This window comes from Artibeus jamaicensis, unplaced genomic scaffold (genome assembly GCF_021234435.1).
Source record: "Artibeus jamaicensis isolate MK-2021 breed Jamaican fruit bat unplaced genomic scaffold, CSHL_Jam_final contig_518, whole genome shotgun sequence".
Taxonomy (NCBI): Eukaryota; Metazoa; Chordata; class Mammalia; order Chiroptera; family Phyllostomidae; genus Artibeus; species Artibeus jamaicensis.
This window is the reverse complement of record NW_026521870.1, coordinates 1703634-1722184: the sequence shown is the minus strand read 5'-3', so window position 1 is coordinate 1722184 and position 18551 is coordinate 1703634. Positions and strand designations below refer to the sequence as shown.

The window sequence follows — 18551 nt, the reverse complement described above, 5'->3', positions numbered from 1 at the left end:
GGGAGGAGTCGGAAATGGGACTGCAGAAGAAGATTGGTGCTAGGGATTTAAACCCAGACTTGGCAGCCATTGAGGAGAGAAAGCCATGAGGTTTCTGGCAGAGTGGGAACCCCTGCAGCTTTAGTAGGGGGAATCACCATGTGGTTTTAGTAGAGAATCACCACTTGGCTTTGGCAGAGTGGCAAAGCCCCCCTCCCTGCAGCTCTGGTGGAGGAAAGAACCATGCAGTTTTGGCCAGAATGCAGACCCCTGCAGCTCTGGTAGAAGAGGACCACAAGGCTCTGGGGTGCTTCCTTTGGCCACGTGGCCTGGAAGCAGGAGAGACTGCATGGAAGAAGAGTGAGAAAACTTGCCAGTAGGCCATGAGAAGGTGCCACATTGCTTTGGATTAATTGGAGATCCTGCCTGGATGGCAACACAGCTAATAGTGCCAGCGGCCTGAAACATGGACCTGTGCTTCTTTTCCTGAGATATGGTACCCTGAATTAGGGCAGGGGGAGAAGGAAGCACTGTGGGCATCTATGGGCATCCAAAAGGACTTTGATATTTTAATAGAGGCATTGGGTCACTACTTTAATTCTGTATAGCTTTAAATAAACCTTTCCTTTCCTTTTCACAAATCTCTGGCATTGAGAGAAGTCTTTCCTCTGGTGGTGGATATAATGAACCTGTGTGTGTGTGTTAGGTAACAATAATATAAATAACTCTTGGGGATGTTATGTAGAGGATGCTAAGGTAGGTGATAATACTGTATTGCTTATTTGAAAGTTATTAAGACAGTAGATATTAAAAGTTCTCATTAAAAGAGAAAATTTTTTGTCACTATGCGTAGTGACAGACATTAACTAGACTTATTGTTGTGATCATTTCACACTGTATACAAATTTGAATCATTATATTGTATATCAAAACTAATATAATTCTATATGTTGATTATATTGCCATTAAATATTTTAAAACTAAAAAAATATGTATCAATATGTATAAAAAATGAAGAGGATGGGAAGCTGGAAGTATTGCCAGAGCTGGTAGTTAAGGAAATGACTCTAGGTACCAGGAGCTGACCATTCTGCCCTTTTTAATTCAGGTCAGAAAAATTGACCTGCCTTTTGACCCAGCAATTCCACTGCTAGGATTATACCCCAAGAATCCTAAAACATCAATTTCAAAGAACCTATGCACCACAATGTTCATAGCAGCACAATTTACAATAGCCAAGAGTTGGAAGCAACCTAGGTGCCCATCAGTAAATGAATGGATCCAAAAATTGTGATACATATACACAATGGAATTCTATGCAGCAGAGAGAAAAAAGGAGCTACTACCCTTTGCAACAACATGGATGGAACTGGAAAGCATTATGCTGAGTGAAATAGGCCAGGCATTGAAGGACAAATACCATATGATCTCACCTTTGAAGGAAGCTAAAGAATAAAACAAACAAGCAAGCAGAATAGGAACAAAGACGCTGAAATAGAGAACAGGAGGGCAGCGACCAGAGGGGAGAGGGAAGGGAACTTGGGGAGAAAAAGGGGGAGGGATTTTGAGGAACAAGTATGAAAGACACAGAGATGAGGACTGGGGGGGGGGGGGGATGGGAGGGAGGGGGAAGACCGGGCGGGCGGGTGGGGTGGGATGGGAGAAATAGATAAAAAAAAAATGTACTTGAAAAGTAACTAAATAAAATTAAAAAAAAATAATAATAATTCAGGTCAGGGATGGAGACAGGAAGATACTGGTCCTCAATGCAAATGCATTATTCACTACAACAAAGTATTAAAGGCAGCTCTTAAATCTGAAGTGCTATTGATATAGGGTGCAGCCAAGAGGGGGCCCCAAAAAAGGGATTTGGAATGGGGTCCAGAACTCAAGGTGTCTAGGAAATATTGGAGAGACATATAGGATGTCCTCACCCCTTCCCCCACAGGTGTGAGTTGGAGCAGGAACATGCAGGGCTGTTTAGTACAGCCACAGCCTTGCAGCTAATCCATGACATGGTCATTTAACATATCTATAGCCTTTGGTGGGTCACTTGGATATGTTGAATGGCTGTGGCCAGCCTTGGAGCCAGGGGGGTGAAGTCACCTCCCCACAAGATGTAACTGGGGACAGGTTCCCAAGTTACAGTGCCTGCATGGGAGCTTGGAGAAGACTGGCTTCAGGACATGGGGCCATACCTGCCCAGACTCATGATGGCAGCCCAGTAAATTTGGAATAATACAAGAATACTGGCAGGTGTGACTGATTGTGGGAGGAGTCAGAAATGGGGGTACAGAGGAAGATTGGCACAGGGATTTAAACCCAGACATAGCAGCCATTGAGAGAGATCCACGTGGTTTTGGGCAGAGTGAGGACCCCCTCTTGGCCAGGTGAAGGAGAGAACCACATGGCTTTGCCAGAGTGGGGACCCCTGCAGCCAGGTGAAGAAGAAAGCCACGTGCTTTTGGCAGAGCGCAGACCCCTGCAGCTTTGGTAGAAGAGGATCACATGGCTTTGGGGTGCTCCCTTTGGCTGTGTGGCCTGGGAAGCAGGAAAGATTTTGTCTGGAAAAATGGGTACAAAGAACTTTTGCCAGTGGACCATGAGAAGGTGCCACATGACTTTGGATTAATTAGAGATCCTGCCTGCACGGTGACACAGCTGATGGTGCCAGCAGCCTGGAAACACGGACATGTGCTTTTTACAGTACCCGGAGTTAGGACAGGGGGAGAGGGAGTGCTGTGTGTGTGTAGGTGGATATTCTAAAGGACTTTGATATTTTAATTAAGACGTTAGGTTACTACTTTAAGTCTGTATAACTTTAAATAAACCTTTCCTTTCCTTTTCACAAATCTCTGTCATCGAGAGATGTCTTTCCAATTGGCGGCAAACAGTCGAGACCAGTAGGTGGTCCAGACAGTATTAGCATACCATCCTCCAGAGTCTGGGCCCCATTGTGTTTGTTCTATAACTCTGTTACCAGAGTGATGTAGTAAATGAACTTAAGAATGTAAATGCACTTATATTAAGAATATAAGACCTAAAAAAGCCAAGACGTGATGGAGGAAAAAGCCTGGAGAGGACTTCTGAAGGAAATGAAGGCATGCAGTGGAAACATCAGGAATCTTAAAACAAATGAAGAGATTAAATCTGAGACAGATTTAATCCTGGGAAAAACAGCCGACTTCCTGGGGCACTGGCTAGAGATTACCGATTGGGGACAAGTTGGAGGCATCTAGGCCTTTTGTCTTCCAGGGGAGCAGATGACCACCCCACTTGGGAACAGCTAACTGCCAAGGACAGGAATGTTGCAGCTTCTGAATCTCAAAGCCCTCACTGCACCTCATTTGTCCTCCCCCACCCCACCCCCTTATAAAAGATCTGGCCAGGAAAGAGAAGGGAAGATGGTTTGTTAGGGTATGAACCCATCTTCTCAGATTGCTGGCCATCTGAATAAAAGCGCCCATAAAAGATTCAATCGCTGTTATTGCTTATTGGATTTGGTAGTGATGGGCAGCCCAAATGCCAGTGTCTTTTCTGGTTATGCTTTTCTACCAATTTTTTATTTGATTGTTTAATAACTTGCTTTGGGACCTTGCTTATGTTTAATAGATGATGAAGTTCAGGAGCTTAATATGTAAGTTATTTTATAGTACTCAAAAATATAATAATAGTGAAATCTTCATACTTAAATATGTATGTTTTGGGCTAAATACTCAAGTTTTTAATTTAACTTTCTTGCTAGTTCTAAGATTCTCCAATTTTTCTGAAGTAAATAAAATTTACTGAAAGCTGAGTTTTCCTAAGTCCTAAACTTGAGTCCGTTCTGACCTAATGCCTGGTTTTGATTTTGGAGAGACATTAATATTAAAAAGTTAAGATTTTTTTATTTACTAACTATTCCCTCCTCTGGAGCTTATGCACTGGATCAATTAATGCCTCTTCTAAGAAATGTTAAAAAGTCTCCTCCTCTGGAAAGTAAAAGCAATTCAATGATGAGTCTCTACTTGCTTAAATTTTGTAAGTCACTGAGGCTCCTTCCTGCAGGAAGCAAGATGGTGATGAGTGGAGGGGATGTAATATGTGACCAACAAGTCACTATCAAAGAAAAATTGGTAATAACTCACATAGTGGTGGGCAAACTGAAAAATTAGTTAATAAATATGATGTCAAAAACTTCAATATTGTATCCTATGAATTCTAAAAACACAAACATGCAATCCAAGGGTTATTCACAAGTCAAGGCTTCTTTGGAACTGTTCTCATCCAGCCAATTTTTGAGTAGGTGGAAAAAAAACAGACAAAAGTCAAGTGGGGTTTCATATCTCCGATACATCTGTTTACTCAGGCCCAACAACAAAACTGCTGAACTTAAAAATCACTCTTTGTACTCTTGCCAAATATTTGCTAAAGTGTTAGCATATACTTGTGAAAATGAACAAAGGAAACTTCACTTAAAGTGGATTCTAAAAGCCCTGAAGGGGACACTCTCACACAGGTATCACTTGCTTTAGCCTAGATAATCAAGAGGAAGGAGGAAGATAAGAATGATTTTGACAAGGGAAGGTATTATTTACATAGAAGTTTCATCTCTTGCTTTTAAAAAGGGGAGGTACTCATTTTGTTTATTGATTTGCTTTCTTAGCTCAGTAAACAGCCTATCTGTATTTTCTTGTACTTCACTGTTTTTTTTTTCAGAACTGCAATCTTGAATTCTCTGACTCTTATACAATATAAATCACAAGTCTTATACCAAAGAAATTGAAACTTTAAAAAAGAACCAAACAAATTCTGGAGATGAAGAACTCAATAAAAGATCAAGAATGAACTATGAGCCCAGGAAAGAGAGTGGACCAGATGGAGGGAAAGATTAGTAATATCAAAGATGGAAATCTAGAAATGATGAGGAGAAAATAAGAGAGAGACCTTAGCATTAAAAAAGAAACAACTCCCTCCCTCTCTTTCTACTTCCCTTCACCTCTCTCTGAAAATAAATAAATAAACTTCTTTAAAAGTGAAAGAAATCTACAAGACCTATCTGACTCCATCATAAAGAGCAATATAAGAATAATAGGCATACCAAAAGAAGAAGAGAGAAAGAAAGGAACAGAGTCTATTCAAATAGTTGACAAGAACTCCCAAACCTATGGAGAGAGCTAGATCCTCGAATCCAAGAAGCAAACAAAATACCTAATACCTCAATCTAAAAAAGCCTTCTTCAATGCACATTGTATTAAAACTATCAAATATTAATGACAAAGAGAGAATTCTCAAGGAAATCAGAAAAAAACATAGCTTATAAAGGAGAGACCATCAGGTGATCATTGGACTTCTCAGCAGAAACTCTACAAGCTAGAAGAGACTAGAACCAAATATCCAAACTACTGAGGGAAATTACCAGCCAAAAATAGCATATCCAGCAAAGTTATCCTTTAGATATGAAAGAGAAATAAAGATACACTCCAGGAGCACAAGGATGGTTTGACAAACACAATTCCATCTATGTAACACACCATATTAACAAAACAAAGGATTAAAAAAATCATACATTCTTATCAACACATGCAGAAAAAGCATTTGATAACGTACATGTATTTATGATTAAAATATCTAATAAATTGGGTATAGAAGTAAAGTACCTCAAACTAATTAAGCTCATGCATGACAAACTCAGCTAATATCATGCTCAATGGTGAAAAACTAAAAGCTTTTCCTCTAAAATCAGGAACAAGTAAAGATGCCCACTCTCACCACTCTTATTCAACATAGTTCTGGAAGTTCCACCGAGAGCAATCAGGCAAAAGAAGGAAATAAAAGTCATCCAAATTGGGAAGGAAGAAGTAAAAGTGTCACTTTTGCAGATGACATGATTCTGTATGCAGAAAACCCTGAAGTCTTCACCAAAAAAAAAAAAACAAAAAAAAAAACCTATTAGAAACAATAAACAAATACAGTAAAGTTGCAGGATACAAAATCAATGTGCTAAAATTCACTGCATTCCTATATACTAACAATGAAATTTCAGAAAAAGAAATGAAAAAGAAAATAACAATTCTTTTTGCAATTACAACAAAAAGAATAAAATACCTAGTAATAAACTTAACAAAGGATGTGAAGGACCTATATACTGAAAACTACAAAGCATTATTGACAGAAATTGAAAAAGACATTTAGAAAAATATTCCATGTTCATGGATTGGAAGAATCAACATAGTTAAAATGGCCATATTATCCAAAGCAATACACAAATTTAATGCAATCCTTATGAAAACCCTAATGTCATTTTTAAAGAAATAGAACAAAAACCATCAGGTTTTTATGAAACCATAGGAGACCCCAAATAGCCAAAACAATCCTGAAAAAAAAAGAATGAAGTTAGTGATATCACTCTACCTGACTTCAAATTATACTACAGAGCAATAATAATCAAAACAGCATGGAATTGTCAGAAAAACAGACACAAGGACCAATGGATATGACTCAGCCTTAAAAAAAATGAAGTCTTGCCATTTGTGACAACATAAATGGGCGTAGAGGTTATTATGCTGAGTTAAATAAATCAGAAGAAGAAAGACAAATGCCATATGATTTCATTTATATGTGGGTCCTATAAACAAAATAAACAAAGCAGAACAGAAACAGACTCATAAATACAGAGAACAGACTGGTGGTTGCCAGAGAGGAGGTGGGGATTGAGGGACTGGGTAAAGATGAAGGGTTGAGGAAAATAAATTAGCAGTTTCCAAAGAGTCATGAGCGTGTAGAGTACAGCATAAGGAATATAGTTAATAGTTGTGTAATAACTATGTATGGTGCCAGGTGTGTACTAGGTTTATCAGGGTGATCATTTTGTATGTTATATAAATGTCTCATCATTGGGTTGTACACTTGAAACTAATATTGTATGTCACTGGAAAATAAAAAAATTTAAACTAAAAAATACAATAAATAATATACCATTATTTTTCTTCTAAACTTTGGTAAACATAAAAATTACAATTCTTGTGGCCATTCAGCCAAACAGCCCAAAAGATCAGCCAATATTTATCTTCAATCTAACAATCAGAGTGTCAAACTTTTTACCAGAAGACACACGCAATAGATAATCTGCCCTTAGCTGGAGGCTGAGGATATTAAAAAGTTGAAACAATTCTGAGACTGACTTTTTTTTATCTTTGTTACACTTAAAGTTGATAGAATTCAAACTGATTTTACTAAAAAATCGGACAAAAAGTATTACAAAGATGAGATAGTTATTAGATTTACTTGATAAATCAAGATCTATTCAGGCTGGCCTGCTTAACTGTTTCTATGATAGAGACATTTATACTAAGAATTAAACTCCTAGATAAATACTAAATAAAATATTTTTAAAAGATAATACAATATCAAAAAATTAAAGCAAAACAATATTTTAGGCTATCTTGCATCTCAGATACAAATACAAATATATGACATAGTTAAAATATGTCATTATCTAATACAAATAGTCAACATGCCCTCTATGTAGTACACAATTTGACTTATGCATTTTCATTATTTGACCAGCTATATATTCTCTACACAAACTGCAACTTCATGTTGCCCATTTCCTCTTCATCCCAAACTTCCCAGTGGACTTTATGCTTAAGCATTAGGAAAAGTCTTTATGTGGAAAAAGAAAAAAAAATCTAGGGAACTTTATAGCTGTGAATGCCTAAATGCAAATCAATAACTTAATCTTCCATACCTTAAGGAACTAAAAGAAGAAGAGAAAGCAAACCCCAAAGCAAGCAGGTAATAATGATTACAGTGAAGCTTAACTAGAAGATAGAAAAACAATAGAATCAATGAAATAAAAGTTGTTGTTTAAACATCTATGTTCATAGCAGCAATTATTCATAACAGTCAAAAAGTGGAAACATCTAAGTGGCCATGTATGGATGAGTAGATAAACTGTGGTACATAAATCCAATAGAATACTATTCACTTTTAATAAGACAGGAAAAAATAAATATATATTTTTTACTCTTTGTTCATTTGCTTTTTTTTTCAGCCTAAGAAAAATCCTCATTTTAAAAAATTAACTTAATTTTCAATTAGAGTTGGCATACCATATTACATTAGTTTCAGGTGTACAGCATAGTGATTAGACATTTATTTTACCTTTACCTTAAGAAGTGATCATTCTGTAAGTCAAGTCCCACCTAACACCATGCACAGTTATTATAACATTATTGGTTGTATTCTCCAAGCTGTACATTAATCCTTGTGACTAATTTTTGTAACTGACAATTTGTGCATCTTAATCCCTTTCACCTTTTTCATCTATACCCCCAATCTCCACCTATTTTATGACAAGCAATTTGTTCTCTGTATGTATGAGATGTTTTGTTTGTTTCATTGGCTTATTTTGTTTTTTAGAATTCATGGATAGGTAAAATCATATGGTATTTGTCTTTCTCTGTCTGATTCCACTTAGCATAATACCCACTAGGTTCATCCATGTTGTCATAAATGACAACACTTCATTCTTTTTATAGCTGCATAATATTCCATTTATATGTGAAATATGTTTTGTTGATTTCCTTCACTGTGCAAAAGCTTTTTAGTTTGATATAGTCTCATTTGTTTATTTTTTCCTTTCTTTCCCATGCACAAGGGGACATATCCAAAAAAATATTGTTAAAAGTGATGTCAAACGGTTTAATTCCTATGCTTTCTTCTAGGAACGTTACAGTTTTGAGTCTTACATTTAAGTTTTTACTCCATTTTGAGTTCATTTTTATATGGTTTACAAAAATGGCCTAGTTTCTTTTTCGTGTGTGTGTACTTGTATCTGTCCAGTTTTCCCAGCACCATTAATTGATGAAACTATCTTTACCTCATTGTATATTCTTGCCTCCTTTGGTGTAGATTGACGATTAACTGTCCTGTTTTCCCAGCACCATTCATTGAAGAGACTGTTTTTTTACCTCATTGTGTGTACTTGCTCATTTGCTGTAGACTAATGGATTTATTTCTGGGCTCCATTCTGTACTATGAATCTCCGTGTCTGTTTTTATGCCAGTACTGTACTGCTTTTAGCACAGTTTGATGTCGGGTAGCATAATACCTTCAATTTGTTCTTCTTTCTCATGATTGCTTTGGCTATTTGAGCTCTTTTGTGGCTTTATATAAATTTTAGGATTACTTGTTCTAGTTCTATGAAAATTACCATCAGTACTTTGGCAGGGATTGTAATGAATTTGTAGACGGATTTGGGTAGTATGAACATTTTAACAATGTTAATTATTTCTATCTATCAGCACAATAAATGATTCCATTTATCTGTATCTTCTTCCATGTCTTATAGTTTTCCAAGTACAGACCTTTTACCTTCTTGTTTAGACATTTATTCCTAGGTATTTCATTTCTTACACAATTATAAATGAAATAGTTTTTATTTCTCTTTCTAATTGGTATATAAAATGCAACTGATTTCTGAATATTAATTTTGTATCCCTCTACTTTGCTGAATGTATTTATTAGTTTTTAAAAAAGATTTTACTTACTTATTTTTAGAGAGAGGGGAAGGGTGGGAGAAAGAGAGGGAGAAAAACATCAATGTGTGGTTGCCCCTTGCATACCTTTTACTAGGGACTTGGCCTGCAATCCAGGCATGTGCTCTAACTAGGAATTGAACCAGTGACCCTTGCTTTGCAGTCTGGCACTCGATCCACTGAGCCACACAAGCTAGGGCTGTATTTATTAGTTTTAACAGGAGTTTGTTTTGTTTTAGATTCCTTAGGATTCTCTCTATATAGTATCATGAATGATTATTATCTAAAAATAATGAGTTATACTTCTTCCTTTCCAATTTGGATATTTTCTTTTTTTTTCTTATGTGATTTGTATGGCTAGAACTTCCAACACTATGCTGAATAAAAATGGTGAAAGGTGATAACCTTTCCTTTTTCCTGATCTTAAGGGGAAAGATTTCAGCTTTTATATTCAATACAACTCCTGCCAAAATACCAACAGCAACTTTCACAGAACTAGAACTACTAATTCTAAAATTTATATGGAGCCACAAAACAACCACAGACAAAGCAATCATGAAAAAGAAGAATTTGGAAGCATTATGCTACCTGACATCAAACTGTACGAGAAGACAACAGTGATCAAAAGAGTATATGTTGGCTGTGGGTTTGTCATATGTAGCCTTTATCATGGTGAGATATCTCCCTTTTCACCCCCTTTTCTGTAAGTTTTTATCATAAACTGATGTTGGATTTTTGTCAAATGCTTTTTTACAGCTATTGTTATGATCATGTAATTTTTACCCTTCATTTTGTTTATGTGGTATATCATGTTAACTGATTTGTGGATTTTTAACCAACTTTGCATTCCAGGAGTAATTCCCAGTTGATCATGGTGTGTGATCTTTTTAATGTATTGCTGAATTCAGTTTGCTAATAATTTGTTGAGGTTTTTTGCATCTATATTAATCAGGGATATTAGCCATAATTTTTTGTAGTGTCTTTGTCTGGCTTTGGTATCAGGGTAATGCTGGCCTCATAAAATGAATTTGGGAGATTTGGCCTCATTTTCAATTTTTGGGAAGAGTTTGAGAGGGAGAGATATTAATTTTTCATTGAGCATTAAGTCATCTGGCCCAGGACTTTGTTGGGAAATTTTTGATTACTGATTTGATTCTGTTAGTAGTTATCAGTCTGTTCATATTTTGTGTTTCTTCTTAATTCAATCCTGGAATGTTGAATATTTTTAGGATTTTATCCATTTCTAAAAGCAAAGAAATTCTGACAAGTGCTACAACTGGAATGAACCTTGGAGACATTATACTAATTGAAATAAGCCAGTCAAAACAGGCAAATTTGTATGATTCCACTTATATGAAATGCCCAGAGTAGTCAAATTCAAAGAGATAGAAGTAAAACAGAGATGCCAAGGGCTGCAGAAATGGGATATACAAAATTAGAGTTTAGTTTCAATATTGCAAGATGAGAAAGTTCTGGAGATGGATGGTGATGGCACAATGTGAATGTACTTAATACTACAGAATTGTGCACTTAAAGTGGTTAAATCATAATTTTTATGTTATGTATATTGTACTACAATAAAAAAAAGTTTGCTGTCTGAAATGAATAACCAACTGAAAAAATAACTAACTTTAGCTACACTGTCCAAGAAAAATAAGAGGGGAGACTCATTTTCTAAAATAAAAAATGAAAGTGCATACCTTACCATTTGCTTCATAGAAATAAAAAGAGATTATAAAAGAATACTATGAATATTTCTACCCTAACAATTGATTATTGAAATTAGATTACTGAAATGGAGTTAACAAATTCCTATGAACACATAAAGTACCAAATTTATTCAAGAAAAACAAAAAGTCTGAATAGGTATATAACAAATAAAGATATTAAATCAGCAATCAAAAATCTTCAACACAGAAAAGCCTAGAATAATTTGATTTCGCTGGCAAATTCTGTCAAACATTTAAAGAATAATTAACATTGATCCTTTCTAAATACTTCCTAATTCATTCTGTAAAGCCACTATTACCCTGATAACAATGCCAAACACATCACCAAAAAGGAGAAAACTACAAACCAATATTTCTTTCAAATATAGATGCAAAGTCCTCAACAAAATATTAAGAAACAGAATACGGCAGCATATTAAAAGGATTATATACTATGAACAAATGAGATTGATCCCAAAAAGCAAGGCCAGATCAACATAAAAAATCAATCAATGTGATAAACTACATTTAATAGAATAAAGAAAAAAGTTTGTCAGTGGATGCAGAAAAACCATTTGACAGAATGTAACACCCTTTTATAATTTAAAGAAAAACACTTAACAAACTAGGAACTTGAAGAATCTTCATCAAACCAATAAAAGGACATCTATGAAAAACCTGTAACTAATATCTTACTTAATTGTGAAAGGCTAGGAACTTTCCCTCTGAGAACAGCAGCAAGACAAGGGTGTTTGCTCTCACCACTTAACATCGTATTGGAAGTGCCAGCCTGAGAAATTAAATAAGAAAAGGAAAGGCAAAATATATATGGAGATTTTGGGGGGTGGGGGGATGATAAAAATGTTTTGGAATTAGATAGTGATGATGGTTGTACAGCATTGTGAATATACTAAAAACTGCCAAATTGTATTCTTCAAAAGTTAAAATTTTATGTTATGTGAATTTTATCTCAATAAATAAATTAAATAAAAATTTCCAGAGATACAAGCCTTGCCATTCCTCAGAAACTCTTTTTACTGTTCAACCATAATTGCTATCATAAAAATCTTAGGTCAAACCAGAACCTTGAATATTGTATCTTGCTTCTGTTTCTTTCTTCTGAAAACATAGATTTTATTTAATAGCATATTTTATGTATATTTTCTATATATACATACACATGTGCACATATATAGAGAGAGGGAGAGACAGTGCTTTGCTGGCTAACACATTAAGGTTTACAATTACTTTGTTAACTTTTATTACTAAAAAAGTAATAATGTTTTTCAAGATGGCAGACTAAGCCTATGTTCCAGCATTCTTCTCCTGCTCAAACTCCAAAAACTATATTTTTTCCAAAATCTGTAATATCTCTGGAGAAAAAAGCAGGAATGATCTTGATGGATCAGAAATGAATAGTTTCTAAAAGTCTAGGCAGACATAACCAGAGTAAATGAGGAATATGCAGAACATGGCTGCTGTAAAAGTAGAAATAGTAGTGTAGTATAGCCCTATAGATATAGGGTTTACCAGAAATGAAGAAGTCTAATAATATTAATACTATTCTCATTAAAAATAAGAAAAAAAGAATCAAGAACAAGACAAGATGGCTATATATCCCTGCTACTGGAAAAAATCTACAAGCATAGGCATGAATAAAAATAAAACTGTTAATAGTACTAGAAGACCTAATAGTTTACCTAGGAAACTTATTTTTTTATTTCAATTATATTTTTATAAATAATAAGATTTTATTTTATTGTTTTAATTTTTAAAATGATTTTATTTGTTTTTAGAGAAAGGGGAAAGGAAAGAGAAAGGGAGAGAAACATCAATGTGTGGTTGTCTTTCACACACACACCCCCCCCCCACTGGGGACCTTGCTGGCAACCCAGGCATATGCCATGTCCGGGAATTGAACTGACTCTTTAGTTCTCAGGCCAGCACTCAATCCACTGAGACACACCAGCCAGGGCATAAAATATTTTTAGTTATTTAAAAATATTTTACTATTTATTTTTATAAGTAAATAAAATATTTTTGTTTCAATTACTTATTGAAGTAGGGTCTTCAATAAGTAATTAGGTCATGAGGGTCGATCCACCCTCATGACCTAATTAGTGCCCTCATACAAGAAAACCCAGAAAGTTCTCTCACTCTCCCTCTGCCGCGTGAGGATATAATAATAAGATGGCATTCTGCTAATGGGAAAGGACCTTCACTAGAACTCAACCATGTTGGCATCCTGATCTTAAACCTCCATCCTCCAGAACTGTGAAAAATAAGTTTCTGTTGTTCATAAGCCACCAAATCTATGAAACTTTATTACAGCAGCCTGAGCTAGACAATTAAAAACAAATATACAATGAAAGTACAAAACATCTTGGAAAAAATTGGAGATCAGTCAGTGTCCCTCAATAGGAAGAAAGTTAAATTATTATGGTACATCCATAATATGGAAAATGATTTTAAGTGTTTAAAAGTAATTTAATAGATATATAAGAATTGACATGGAAAGATTTCTAATATATAAAAGAAAATATACAATATGGTCCCTTTCAAGTTAAAAATTTTAATTTGTATTTTTAATCACATGTATGTCAATATATTTTAGAAAAACAGAAAGCATCATATTGAATACCTTTAAGTCAATTATTTTGAGAGAAATTTTTTCTTTGATTATATATTGTTAGAATTTTTTAAATGAGAATATGTTCTTCTACCTTATTTTTAGGAGATGAATTGATGATATGTAGATAGACAAATGCTAGACAAAAGGGAGTGGTCAATTCAAATGGACAAAGAATTAACTTCCAAGGTATTCAATCCAGTAAGAGTTGACTATATTATAAGCTTTATAGATTCTTGTAATTAGCATTCTATGGCCCAAGACTGTAACTAAAGTCTCCATTTTATTTTTACTTTGTTTATATTTGTTTAATTCAAATACAAACAAGCAAACAGTTGTAATTAACATACTTACCGACAGATCTCATAGTTTTCAATCGCAGAAGACAACCACGGAAATTCAAGCACAGCACATTTAGACGCCACCTTTGCAGAGTAGACACAATATATTTATCTGTGATCATATTTTTTACTGTGGAAAAATCAATCTAAAAGGGATAAACAAAAGACATTAAAAATAAAACGATCTTTTGAATATAAATTTTAAAAATATTTTTTAATCATCCAGGACTAAAATTTCTTTATCACATCACTCATTTGGGGAGCTTTTGTTGTTGTTTTTCATGGTCCTTCCCAACTTTAGTTACAAACAGACTTTTTTTCATGGTCGTTCTTAGGTTTAATTACAAACAGATTCAAAATGTCTAGTACAGGTCGATAGCCACGAGAATGGGATCTCACATTCACTCCAACCTGAGTCAATTGTCTTGGAGTGGCCTGGATGTCCCCCATCATCCCAGGTGAGCCCCAAGGATGCTCTCCACTTCAATGTCAGTGAAATCTGGGTTAATATTTCTGCCTCATGTTTTATGAACACAGACTATGTGTTGACTCCTTGGCTGTGGGAAAGACAATTTACAATGTGTGGTTTATAAAGACCTTTTTGTAAGTTATAATCTGGAGGTCATTCTAGAGTAAAGGAAAGATGACCTGAGTGGACCTGGCTGACTGTATGCAAATGTGAAGAGCAAAGAGATTTATGTGAGTTCTGAATGGTCAGGGCTGGTTGATAAACAACAATACTGACATCATAGTATTAACAGTATTTTTCAGTTGAAAGGGTAAGTTTATGAACATCCAATTTTTTCCTTCTGAACAAAGCATTTCTTACTGCTAAAGTGTTTGTTACAGTTGTGCCACTTTTGAGCACTCACAAATAAAGGCAAAAGTGATTAAAGATGAAGGGCAACTTAGAATTGTGGAAAGAGAAATGTGCTGAACATAATGAAACTTAACTTCTTATCCTGGCTTTCTTCTTCACTGCCATGCACTCATATATCCTCCATCTTTACCCAGTGAAGTCTCTAAGCAGAAGTGGCTTTTTAATTCTGGCTTTTTCTGCCAGGATTCTGCAGGATTTGTCATAATCTTAATATAGCACATATTCTTTCTCTTCCAGACCATTTGGGTTCATTTTTTTCCTTCTTTATGGGTTGTCCAAAGGAAAAAAGAAAGCAACACCCCCAATCTGTCACAAACTAAGAAATTTCATACTTTACATCTTACTTTACTTTGATTCTCAAAGTATGGTCCTGGGACCAGCAGCATCAGCATCACCCAGGGACCTGTTGGAAATGCAAATTGTCAAGCCCCACCTCAGACCTTCTGAGACAGAAACTCAGTGGGTGGCAGCCAGCAATTTGTTTTAATGATCCCTTCGGATGATTCTGATACACGCTAAAGTTTGAGAGTAACTGTCTTAAACTAAAAATAAATGTAAAACAGGAATACTTAATGTGTTAGCTATTATGGGTTAGCTAAGACAGAAGCACATTTTTTTCTTGCCATTGTTGACAAAATAAAAGTAGAACACTACAGCCAAGCAAGGGAATGTGTTCTGATGGGATATAAAAATGTTGAGATGACTTATCAAACTAGAGACCCCATCATCTTGTCAATTCCTCCTAGTCTCTCTGTGTAAATTTTAGGGTTTCTGCAGAAAGGGCCTGGCCATCTATTCATAAATGAGTTTGAGCACATGATATCTTTAGCCTTCCAATTATTAGCAATTAAAATGCAGTGGAAAAGTCAGTTCTTAACTGGCCTTTACACAACAGAGAAAATGTTTCCACTGCAGCATTGGTTGTTGGCATAAATGATCATAGTTGTTGAAATTAAAGTATCATCCATATAACAGAATAGAGAAGTCCTCAGGGATTTTCTGTTGTTGGCCAAGACCTCTCCCCAGTGTCTCTTTGGAATGAGAAGCACAGACATGGTCTAGAAAAACACAAAAATAGTGCAATGACAAGAAAAGTACTGAGGCACCAGCCTAGATATTCATTTTAGAAAATGCCTGAGTGTATGCATGTCTGTGTGCATGCAAATGCCCTAGTAGCAAGTGAGCTTTGTTTACATGTTGTATATTTTAGCCAAATTTCATGCTGTTTTTCATCCTTTTCTCCATATTTTAGGCTGGTTTTTTATGGTTTTTGAACTAATAATAGTAGCTAATATTTATTTCATGCTGCTTACGCACAGGCTCTACACTCAGAACTTTGTCTCAGTTTCTCTCTAGCATCCTGAGTTAGGCACTGGTAAGTCTAATAGATAAAAAGGAACTTTGTTTCATTCTAAAAATGATATTCAACTTATTTCTACCATTTAAGTTAAAGAATAGTAATAATGTATCTCTTAAAACAACATTACATTTTTATTTTTTCCTTCAGGCTTGTGCCTGCACAAGTGTACCTACTCTTGACAGCCACATAGCCTGGAGCAGGAAAGAAGGTAGTCACTACTACATTAGGCTTAAAGTAGTTCATTCTCCTTTAAGAACTAAAATTAAGGCATGCATTGCATAAAGACATGTCAGTCAACAATGAACCTCATATAATGAAGATGATCACATAAGACTATAATGGAGCTGAAAAAGTCCTGTCACCTAATTAAGTTGTAGCCATTGTAACATTGCAGCACAACACTTCACTCACTTGTTTGTAATGATTGGTGTAAACAAACCACTGTGCTGCCAGTTTTAAGTATAGCACATACAATTATGCACAGTACATAATATCTGATAATAAATTACTGTGTTACTGGTTTAGGTATTTACTATACTACTTACCATTATTTTAGCATGTACTCTATTTACAAAAAAAACTTACCTGTAAAACAATACACTGTGTTATGCCAACAACAGCCTCATACATCTCTTGTTTACCCTATCTTAACGGCATCGTTTTCTCTTATGCTTGACTTACTCTTATGTTGTTCTTTGCAGTAACACACTGTACAGGCTTATAGTCAAGGAGCAACAGACCATACTGTATAGCCTAGGTGTGTAGTAGGCCACACCATCTAAGTTTGTGTAAGTGCACTCTATGATATTCACACAATGACAAAGTCCCCTAATGGTGTATTTCTCTGAGCATATCCCCATTGCAAAGTGGTGCATGACAGTAAAGACACAGTAGCTCCAGGTGGTGACTACTTACATGGTTCCACAATGAGCCTATTTGTGTCATTGACATCCAGGAGTGACAGACTTGACCACATGTTACCACATCTCTTAAACTGAGGTAGAAGAAAATCTAAACACAAAGAAATATAGATATAATTTAGAAAAATACGAATTTTGATATAACTCTTCCATTTACCTTTTTCTATGAATGATAATGTAATTCATATATTTTAGAAGCAGAAATTTAAGTGCTGGAAATTTATCTGAAGATAAGCATTTTAACTAAAGTGCCATAACTTATTTGTTGAAATGATGTGATCTTTTTAATTGACCTATTGCAGAGGATGGTGAGAAAGACAGGCAGATTTTCTAAATGAAAGTAGAATCCTTCTAGAAAATTAGTGATTTCTAAATAGTAACTGGTATACAGAAGACACTCAATAATAGTTTGCTGAACTGAACCAGATTTTTTTCTAAAATTATATGATCCCTAGAAAAGATCAATAAACCCACCTTGGCTTCTATTTTTAGAAAAAATGATAAACTAGAAAATCTGAAAATCCTTTTGATATAAAACATCATTAAGTTTTAAATATTTAAAAATATTTCTTCAAGTGTTTTAATTCAGCTTTATTGAGGTATAGTTGTCATACAAAATTTTAAGATATTTAAAGTATACATCATGATTTGATATTCATATACATTGCAAAAGGGTCTCCTGCCCAATTAACTCATTCATCACTTCACATATTTATCCTTGTATGTGTATGAGAGAGAGAACATTTAAGTTCTAGTCTCTTAGCAAATTTCAATGATATAACAGTGTTACAACTACAGTCGCCATGTTTTACATCAGATCCTCAGACTGTATTCATCTTATAGCTGAAGGTTTGCACCTTCTCAGCAACCTCTCTCTATTTCTCCACCCCCAAACCCCATACTTAGAGAGTATGTTTACTCTCTAAAACAAACATATTTTTGTTAAATCATTTTTATTGTTATTCTATTACGGTTGTCCCAATTTTTCCCCCTTTGCCCTCCTCCACCCAATAAGCTAGTCAGTGAAAGATGAATACCATATGATCTCACATATAAAACAAACATATTTTTTTTTAAATAACATATTTTTCAAGAAAGTAAGGAAACCATCCAGGGCCCCAATCCCTGTAAACTCAGACCCAGACTATCACGTACAGGCTGCAGTTGCTGGGATAGGGAAGCAGTAGGGATGATTGCTGCTTTCCATAACAA

General features: G+C 35.1%; 1 protein-coding gene across 1 annotated transcript in view; it reads right to left on the bottom strand.

The window, feature by feature from the left end:
* FBXL13 (F-box and leucine rich repeat protein 13) overlaps positions 1 to 18551 on the bottom strand; it is a 284235-nt gene that overhangs the window by 179900 nt on the left and 85784 nt on the right. Inside the window, exons 8-9 of the mRNA XM_053668913.1 lie at positions 17335 to 17430; positions 14193 to 14325 (exon numbers count right to left, since the gene is read on the bottom strand). Of these exons, the coding sequence (XP_053524888.1) occupies positions 14193 to 14325; positions 17335 to 17430 (229 nt within the window). The remainder of the gene's footprint in view (positions 1 to 14192; positions 14326 to 17334; positions 17431 to 18551) is intronic.